This window comes from Oncorhynchus clarkii, chromosome 29 (genome assembly GCF_045791955.1).
Source record: "Oncorhynchus clarkii lewisi isolate Uvic-CL-2024 chromosome 29, UVic_Ocla_1.0, whole genome shotgun sequence".
Classification (NCBI taxonomy): Eukaryota; Metazoa; Chordata; class Actinopteri; order Salmoniformes; family Salmonidae; genus Oncorhynchus; species Oncorhynchus clarkii.
In genome coordinates this window covers 38,035,180-38,045,383 of record NC_092175.1, presented here as the reverse complement: position 1 = coordinate 38,045,383, position 10,204 = coordinate 38,035,180, and the positions used below count along the sequence as shown (strand labels likewise).

Genomic DNA, 10,204 nt, shown 5'->3' with positions numbered 1-10,204 from the left:
GTTTGGTTGGTTGGTTGGGATGGGTTTGGTAGGTTGGGTTGGGATGGGATGGGTTTGGTGGGTTGGGTTTGGTTTGGTTTGGTAGGTTGGGATGGGTTTGGTAGGTTGGGTTGGGATGGGTTTGGTTGGTTGGGTTGGGATGGGTTTGGTAGGATGGGATGGGGTGGGTTTGGTGGGTTGGGTTTGGTTTGGTAGGTTGGGATGGGTTTGGTAGGTTGGGTATGGATGGGTTTTATTGGTTGGGTTGTGATGGGTTTGGTAGGTTGGGTTGGGATGGGATGAGTTTGGTGTGATGGGTTTGGTTTGGTAGGTTGGGATGGGATGGGTTTGGTAGGTTGGGATGGGTTTGGTTGGTTGGGTTGGGATGGGTTTGGTAGGTTGGGTTGGGATGGGATGAGTTTGTTGTGATGGGTTTGGTTTGGTAGGTTGGGTCGGGATGGGTTTGGTAGGTTGGGATGGGATGGGTTTGGTTTGGTAGGTTGTGTTGGGATGGGTTTGGTATGTTTGGTTGTGTTTGGTTGGTTGTGTTGGGATGGGTTGTTTGGGTTGGTTGGCTGGGTTGTGTTGGTTTGGGTGGGTTCAGTTAGTTAAGGGTTGGGTTGGTTTGGGTGGGTTCAGTTAGTTATGGGTTGGGTTGGTTTGGTTGGGTTCAGTTAGTTATGGGTTGGGTTGGTTTGGGTGGGTTCAGTTAGTTATGGGTCGGGTTGGTTTGGGTGGGTTCAGTTAGTTATGGGTTGGGTTTGTTTGGGTGGGTTCAGTTAGTTATGGGTTGGGTTGGTTTGGGTGGGTTCAGTTAGTTATGGGTCGGGTTGGTTTGGGTGGGTTCAGTTAGTTATGGGTTGGGTTTGTTTGGGTGGGTTCAGTTAGTTATGGGTTGGGTTGGTTTGGGTGGGTTCAGTTAGTTATGGGTTGGGTTGGTTTGGGTGGGTTCAGTTAGTTATGGGTTGGGTTTGTTTGGGGTATGTTTGTATTTGTATTTATTATGGATCCCCATTAGTTCCTGCCAAAGCAGCAGCTACTCTTCCTGGGGTTTATTATGGATCCCCATTAGTTCCTGCCAAAGAAGCAGCTACTCTTCCTGGGGTTTATTATGGATCCCCATTAGTTCCTGCCAAAGCAGCAGCTACTCTTCCTGGGGTCCAGCAAAGATTAAGACAGTAATATACAGTTAAACATTAAAATACATTTTACAACAGATTTCACAACACATTAAGTGTGTGTCCTCAGGCCACCACTCTACTACTACTCACAGTCCAGGTGTACGTGGTGTGTGTCTGTATAGTGTGTATGTTGTGTATGTATTGTGTATAATGTGTGCGTATAGTGTGTATACTGTATTGTGTGTTTATAGTGTGTACAAGATGTGTGTATAATGTGTATGTTATGTGTGTGTGTTATGTGTGTTTGTATTTCTTTGTACCTGTGTGTGTATACTGCATTGTGTGTTTATAGTGTGTACAGGCTGTGTGTATAGTGTGTATGTTATGTGTTTGTGTGTGTGTTATGTGTGTTTGTATTTTTTTATTTGTACCTGTGTGTGTGTATAGTGTGTGTGTTGTGTGTGTGTGCATACTGTATTGTGTGTTTATAGTGTGTACAGGCTGTGTGTGTGTGTAGTGTGTATGTTGTGTGTGTGTTATGTGTGTTTGTATTTCTTCGTACCTGTGTGTGTGTGTATACTGTAGTATGTGTTTATAGTGTGTACAGGCTGTGTGTACAGGCTGTGTGTATAGTGTGTGTGTATGTTATGTGTGTGTTTGTATTTCTTTGTTTGTACCTGTGTGTGTGTGTAGTGTGTATGTTGTGTGTGTGTTATTTGTGTATGAAGTCACTACTTTTTCTGGAGGTTTAATTGGAGCTTCAACACACTTGGGTTGGGATGGGTTTGGTAGGTTGGGTTGTGTTGTGTTGTGTTGTGTTGGGTTGGGTTGGGATAGGATAGGTTTTGTAGGTTGGGTTGTGTTGTGTTGGGATGGGATGGGTTTGGTGGGATGGGATGGTTTTGGTAGGTTGGGTTGTGTTGGGATGGGATGGGTTTGGTAGGTTGGTAGGTTGGGATGTGTTGGGATGGGTTTGGTAGGTTGGGTTGGGATGGGATGGGTTTGGTAGGTTGTGTTGGGATGGGTTTGGTAGGTTGGGTTGTGTTGGGATGGGATGGGTTTGGTAGGTTGGTAGGTTGGGTTGTGTTGGGATGGGTTTGGTAGGTTGGTAGGTTGGAATGTGTTGGGATGGGTTTGGTAGGTTGGTAGGTTGGGTTGTGTTGTGTTGGGATGGGATGGGTTTGGTAGGTTGGTAGGTTGTAATGTGTTGGGATGGGTTTGGTAGGTTGGGTTGGGATGGGATGGGATGGGATGGGTTTGGTAGGTTGTGTTGGGATGGGTTTGGTAGGTTGTGTTGGGATGGGTTTGGTAGGTTGGGTTGTGTTGGGATGGGTTTGGTAGGTTGGTAGGTTGTTGGGTTGTGTTGGGTCAACTGGGTTTGGTTGGTTTGGGATGGGGTTGAGGAGTGGTTAAGGGACTGAACAAAAATATAAATGCAACATGTAAAGTGTTGGTCCCATGTTTCATAAGCTGAAGCTATTCTCTCTCCCTGTCTCTCTCTCTCTCGCTCTCTCTCTCCCTCTCATTCTCCCCTCTCTCCTTCCCCCCTCATTCTCCCTCCCCAACTCTTCCCCTGCTCTCTCTCCCCTATGTTCTCCCTCCCTCTCTCCCATCCTCTCTCCCTTCTCTCTCTGCCTCCCCTCTTCCTCCCCTCTCCTCTCTCTCCTTGGTAGTTAATTGTGGATTAACAGTGTGTAATGAGAGCTGTCAGCCTGTTCCCGTGGCGATAATGGAGTTCAAAGGTGGATGACATCATATCAACCATAATGGAATTACACACACACATACACACACACATATTAGAGCGCGAGAAAGGGGAGAGAGGAGGGAGGAGCGAGAGGAAGAAGTAAGGGAGAGAGAGATGTGGAGAAAGAATACTAAGGCGAGGGGGAGAGAGAGATAGGGGGGAAGGAGAATATCTTTGTAATTAGGAAATTACAGTACCACCAAGACCAGTAGAAAGGTCTGACTAATATCTCTGTCTCTGTCTCTCTCTGTCTATGTCTGTCTCTCTCCCTCTCTCTGCCTCTCTCTCTCCACCCTCTCTCTCTCTGTTTCTCTCTTTGTTTCTCTCTCTCTCTGTTTCTCTCTCTCTGTCTGTCTCTGTTTCTCTGTCTGTCCCCCCCCCTCTCTCCCCCTCTTTTCCTTTCTCTCTCTGCCTCTCTCTCTCTCTCCACCCTCTCTCTCTCTGTTTCTCTCTCTGTTTCTCTCTCTGTTTCTCTCTCTGTTTCTCTCTCTCTCTCTCTCTGTTTCTCTCTCTCTCTCTCTCTCTCTCTCTCTCTCTCTCTCTCTCTCTCTCTCTCTCTCTGTGTTTCTCTCTCTCTGTCTGTCTCTGTCTCTCTGTCTGTCTCCCCCCCTCTCTCCCCCTCTTTCCCTTTGTCTCTCTCCCCCTATAGATGTAATAGGAGTGTGTAGGAGTGTGGATGATCTGAGTAGCTTCACCGCTAAGACAGGTAGACAGGAGTATAAAAGAGACATTCACCTGGTGGATACCAGTGGCAAGGCGGTCACAGTCACACTGTGGGGCGAGCAGGTAAGACCATACACACACAAGGAGTACAAACACAAACCCTAACACACACACACACTAACGCACATGCTAACACATACACACACAAGCACACACAAGGAGTACACACACAGACACACAATAGCACACACACACACACACAAGGAGTACACACACAGACACACACAGGCACACACACACACACACGGTAACACACATGTACACACACCCAAGGAGTACACACATAGACACACAAACACTAACACACGCACAAGGAGTACACACACAGACACACATTAGCACACACACACACACAAGAAGTACACACGCACACAAGGAGTACACACACAGACACACACTAGCACACACACACACAAGGAGTACACACACACACGTAACACACACAGTATACATATGCACATACACTCAAGTGGCAAGATGTTACAGTCACACTGTCTCTGTCTCCTGGGATGGATCTGCCGTTAAACACAAAATTATGCAGAGTATGAGGTAATTCATCTCTGTCTGTCTGTCTGTCTGTCTGTCTGTCTGTCTGTCTGTCTGTCTGTCTGTTATGGGGTGTTTATTCGGTTTTCTGAGATGTAAAATCAGATTTGATCAATTGAACCACTCAACTTTCAGAAATTCAAAGGAGTCTCAGATTGCACCCAGAATGTAAAAATATCTGGAAGGTACATGTGTGTGTGTGTATACATGGGTGTGTGTGTGTGTGTATACATGGGTGTGTGTGGGTACGTGCCTGTGTGTACGCTCTTGCTCATGTGTGTGTGTTATTGCGTTGTTCTTCAGCCTCTCTCTCCTCTCTCTCCTCTCTCTCCAGGCAGAGATGTTTGATGGTTCAGTCCAGCCTATAGTAGCTGTTAAAAGAGCTCGCCTGTCAGACTTTGGAGGCCAGTCTGTCTCTGCGATCTTCAGCTCCGCTGTCATGGTCAACCCTGACATACCTGAGGCTCATGGGCTGAGGAGATGGTGAGTGACGACACGTAGGCTCATAGAGATGCACACAAATTCATGAAGATACATGCTTGCACACTCACACAAATTCATGAAGATACATGCTTGCACACTCACACATATTCATGAAGATACATGCTTGCACACTCACACATATTCTTAGAAAACATAAAATAGACACACTGAAATTCCTGTATTATAGTCCCATCTGTCACGTGCAGAAGAGAGATTGACTTTAAATAAAAAAAAATTAAAAAACTTTATTGATCTTGGCAAGTCAGTTAAAGAACAAATTCTTATTTACAAGGACAGCCTACACCGATCAAACCTGGACGACGCTGGGCCAATTGTGCACCGCCCTCTGGGACTCCTAATCACAGCCGGTTGTGATACAGCCCATGATTGAACCAGGGTCTGTAGTGATGCCTCAAGCACTGAGATGCTGTGCCACTTGGGAGCCTCATAATACTGGTACTCAGTCAGAATGAAGAGAGAGATTTTTTATTTCACTCTTGTTTATTTCACTTAGCAATTTAAACATACACTGAGTTTACAAAACATTAAGAACACCTGCTCTTTCCATGACATAGACTAACCAGGTCAACTTGACACAACTGTGGGAAGAATTGGAGTCAAAATGGGCCAGCATCCCTGTGAAACGCTTTGGACACCTTGTAGAGTTCATCCCGCTGACGAATTGAGGCTGTTCTGAGGGCAAAGGAGGGTGCAACTCAATATTGGTTGTGGAAAGGTACTGTTTTGTGTAGCACAGAGAATTTTTGACCAACCTTAGCTTGGTGATGCTGTCTTTGTCCTTTATTCAGGGAAACAGGAGTCTCATAAAATGTCCGTGTCCAGTTGCAGGGGGTCAGTTTGAATTTAGAAAATGCTCCTTGATTAAAAAAATAATTATTTTCTACATGAATGTAAACCCATCATCTTGTCTATTTCAAGTCTTCGCTCATTCTCTCTCATGGAGAGAGAGAGAGAGAGAATTCATTTCGGCCTAACTGTGTTTCACAAATAGTGTTGTACATCAGCCGGGGTTCCCGTGGCGATGCAGTGCATTATGGGATTGTTTGGGCCTAGCGGCGAGGCTGAGTTGTTGCATAATGTAACAGATAACTCTTAATGAATGTAAACTTAATGAATATTTGAGTCACTGATTAGATACAGCGTTACTGGGCTACAATAACACTGACAAGAGGGTAGATGGATAACGATATGGGTGGGTGGATGGATGGATAGACAGAATAACTGACCAGACAAACAGGTCCCATGTAAGTTCAGTTGGTAGAGCGTGGCGTTTGCAAGGTTCGATCCCCACGGGAATTATGAAAAAATGTGTGCACTCACTACTGAAAGTCGCTGTGGATAGGAGTGTCTGCCAAATGACTAAAATGTAAATGTGCATAGATGAACACACAGATCAAATAACATTTTATTTGTCACATGCGTCGAGTATAACAGGTGTAGCCCTTACCGACAATGCTGTTGAAGAAATAGACTTATTTACAAAATAAACTAAAGTAAAAAATACAATTAAAAAGCAACAAAATAAGGGCCTCCCGGGTGTCGCATAGCTGTGCCACCAGAGACCCTGGGTTCGAGCCCAGGCTCTGTCGCAGCCGGCTGCGACCGGGAGGTCCATTGGGCGACGTACAATTGGCCTAGCATCGTCCGGGTTAGGGAATCGCGCACTAGCGACTCCTGTGGCGTGCCGGGCGCAGTGCGCATTGACCAGGTCGTTAAGTGTACGGTGTTTCCTCCGACACATTGGTGCGGCTGGCTTCCGGGTTGGATGCGCTCTGTGTTAAGAAGCAGTGCAGCTTTTTTTTAAGTTACACAATAAAATAACATTAACAAGGCTATATACAGGGGTACCGGTACCGAGTCAATGTGCGGTGGTACAGGTTAGTCGAGGTCATTTGTACATGTAGGTAAGGGTAGTGTCATGAACAAAGATATGATCAAGAGCCTCACGTATAGTATATTGTTTGGTCATTGTGCTGCCACAGAATGAATTGTGAGCAAGGCCTCAAAAAAGCTTTATATACCAGAGCTGTGAGAAGTTCTATATATTATTGAAATAATGTTGCGATTGTTTGTGACCAACCTTGTGGTTCCCGTGGGGGAAAGATTCTATTGGGGAAAGGTTGCCATAGAAGCCAAGAAGGGGAGTGAGGTTTGTGTGTTTGTGTGTGTGCTCAAACACACATGCATGTGGGGGTCTGGGAGAGGAATTGTTTCCATCTGATGAATGGGCATGTGCCTGAACTCTGGAACACACTCATTCTAGTCTCACCCATTCATTTCACATGACCGGTCATACACCTCAGGTGTATAAAGTTAAAGAAAACACCCAAAATGTAATGAAAATCATCAAAATGTATTTTGTGTGGACAAATTCATGGAACATTATGACAATCAGATTAAATGAACTACATTTCCAATTTGACCAGAACACAGCAGGAGGGTTAAAACATGTTGGTATTAAAGACTTTGACAGCGAGAGGTTGAAAATGTCAGTGAAGACACTTGCCAGTTGTTCAGTGCATGCTCACAGTACACAACCTGGTATTCCGTCTGGCCCTGCGTCCTTTTGAATGTTGACCTTTTTAAAGGTCTTACTCACATCGGCTGCGAAGAGCTAAATCACACAGTGTTCCGGAACAGCTGGTGCTCTCATGCATGTTTCAGTGGTTTTTTGCCTCGAAGCGAGCATAAAACTAGTTTAGCTCATCTGGTAGGCTCGTGTCACTGGGCAGCTCTCCGTTGTGTTTTCTGTGATGGTTTGCAAGCCCTGCCACATCCGACAAGCGTCAGAGCCGGTGTAGTACGAATCGATCCTGTATTGACACTCGCCTGTTTGATGGTTCGTCAGAGGGCATATCGTGATTTCGTATAAGCTTCCGGGTTAGAGTCCCACTCCTTGAAAGCGGCAGCTCTAGCCTTTAGCTCAGTGCGGATGCTGCCTGTAATCCATGGCTTCTGGTTGGGGTATGTACGTACGGTCAGTGTAGTGATGACGTCATTGATGCACTTATTGATGAAGCTAATGACTGATGTGGTGTACTCCTCAATGCCATCGTAGGAATCCTGGAACATATTCCAGTCTGTGCTAGCAAAACAGTCCTGTAGCTTAGCATCTGCTTCATCTGACCACTTTTTTATTTATCTAGTCACTGGTGCTTCATGCTTTATTTTTTTCTGGAAAGCAGGAATCAGGAAGATTTTTTTATGGTCAGATTTGCCAAATGAAGGGTGGTCCAGAGTTTTTTTCCCTCTGGCTGCACATTTAACATGCTGATAAAAATTTGGTAAAATGGATTTAAGTTTCCCTGTATTAAAACTTCTTGATTCTACTTGAGACGCATATGTCTCAACTAGGCACCTGGAAATGCAAATGCGCTACGCTAAATGCTAAATGTACTCGTTAAAACTCAAACCTTGATCAAAATTCACAAGCAGGGTATTGAATTAAAGCTACACTCGTTGTGAACCTAGCCAACAAGTCAGATTTTTAAAATGCTTTTTGGCGAAAGCATGAGAAGCTATTATCTGATAGCATGCAACACCTCAAAATGCCTGAATGCGACGTAAACAAAGACTTTGCTTATCCGGCGCTGCACAAAACGCAGAAATAAAATATAAAACATTCATTACCTTTGACGAGCTTCTTTCTTGGCATTTATGGCTCCTATATGCCCCATAAACATCACTATTGGGTCTTTTTTTCGTTTAAATCGGTCCATATATACCCAAAATAGCTTTTTATGGAAGCTGTGTCATTCAGAAAAAAACATCGTTTTTAAACGCTGCGTCATTTTTTTAAATTAAAAAAGTTGACGATAAACTTTTACAAAACACTTCGAAATCATTTTGTAATCCAACTTTAGGTATTAGTAAACGTTTATAATCTATCAAAATGATTACAGGGCGGTATATTCAATAGCTCCTTGTCTGCAAATCAATGGCTGCCAATGTCCACATTGAAAAGATCCTGGTGGAGACCGGAAGAAACGGAATCCAGATAGTTGGATTTTCCAACAAAAAATTCAATTGAAAATGACGACAATGGCGACATCGTGTGGAATTTGTATGAATTGCATGCAGGTCGATATTAAATTTTGTCCCCTTTTAACAACCCATGAAAGTGACTTATGGAAATTATTTTTAGCTTTCAGAGAGCAGTTTTTCTTGCGTTTTTCAATGAAACACACAATCTGTTATAGTCACAGCCGTGATTTAACCAGTTTTAGAAACTTCAGAGTGTTTTCTATCCACACATACTAATCATATGCATATACTATATTCCTGGCATGAGTAGCAGGACGCTGAAAAGTTGCGCGATTTTTAACAGAATGTTCGAAAAAGGAAGGGGTAGACTTAAGAGGATTTATTAAGGTCCCCAGCTACTAGGAGCCCCGCCTCTCGGTGAGCGTTTTCTTGTTTGCTCATGGCGGAATACAGCTCAGTCAATGCTGTCTTAGTGCCTCTGACTGTGGTGGTATGTAAACAGCTACAAAGAATACAGATGAAAACTCTCTCGGTAGGTAGTGTGGTCTACAGCTTATCATTAGACCTCAGGCGAGCAATAGCTCGAGACTTCCTTAGATATCGTGCACCAGCTGTTGTAGACAGTCGCCTCTTGTCTTACCAGACGCCTCTATTCTATCCTGCTGGTACATTGTGTAACCAGCCATCTGTATGTTGATATTATCATCGTTCAGCCATGACTACGTGAAGCATAAGATATTACAGTTTTTAATGTCCCGTTAGTAGTTTAATCTTCTGCATACCTCATCGATTTTATTCTCCAAAGATTGCACGTTTGCTAGCAGGATGGAGGGAAGTGGGGGTTTATTCGATGGCCTATGAATTCTCTTCACGCAGATCACGGGGATCGGGGCCTGTTCCCGAGGAAGCAGTAAATCCTTTGCGTCGGGCTCGTCAGAGGCATGAAAGGAAAAAAAGGATTCTGCTAGTCCTTCTTGAGTAGTCACAGTCCTGATGTCTAGAAGTTATTTTCGTTCATAAGAGATGGTAGCGGCAACATTATAAAAAAAAAACATTGCAAATAAACAACAACAAAAAACCCAATCGGCTGGGGGTACGTGAAACGTACTTCTTCTCCGGCACCATCTTACGCTGTTAGTTTACGCTGTGAGCAGGAATCAGGAGGATAAAATTATGGTCAGATTTGCCAAATGGAGGGCAGGGGAGAGCTTTGTATGAATCTCTGTGTGTGTGGAGTAAATGTGCTCTAAATAAATAGATAGCCTTAATAAAGAGATGCTCTACTCGATTATTGTCCAGCCGTGTGGTCCAGTGCTGCAAGGAAAGACCTAGTTAAGCTGCAACTGGCCCAGAACAGAGTGGCACGTTTTGCTCTTAATTGTAATCAGAGGGCTGATGTGGGTTGAATTTGGGTTGAAAATCCCACATTTTTTGCATATTCAATTTACACACAGCTCTCACACACACACTTATCCCACCAGACATACCACCAGGGGTCTTTTCATAGTCCCCAAATCCAGAACAAATTCAAGAAAATGTACAGTATTGCATGGAACTTCCTTCCATCTCATATTGCCCAAATAAACAGCAAACTTGGTTT

General features: G+C 44.2%; 1 protein-coding gene across 1 annotated transcript in view; it reads left to right on the top strand.

Moving 5' to 3' along the window:
- LOC139388226 (replication protein A 70 kDa DNA-binding subunit-like) overlaps positions 1 to 10,204 on the top strand; it is a 106,411-nt gene that overhangs the window by 54,535 nt on the left and 41,672 nt on the right. Inside the window, exons 12-13 of the mRNA XM_071134775.1 lie at positions 3,497 to 3,633; positions 4,451 to 4,599. Coding sequence (XP_070990876.1) covers positions 3,497 to 3,633; positions 4,451 to 4,599 — 286 coding nt within the window. The remainder of the gene's footprint in view (positions 1 to 3,496; positions 3,634 to 4,450; positions 4,600 to 10,204) is intronic.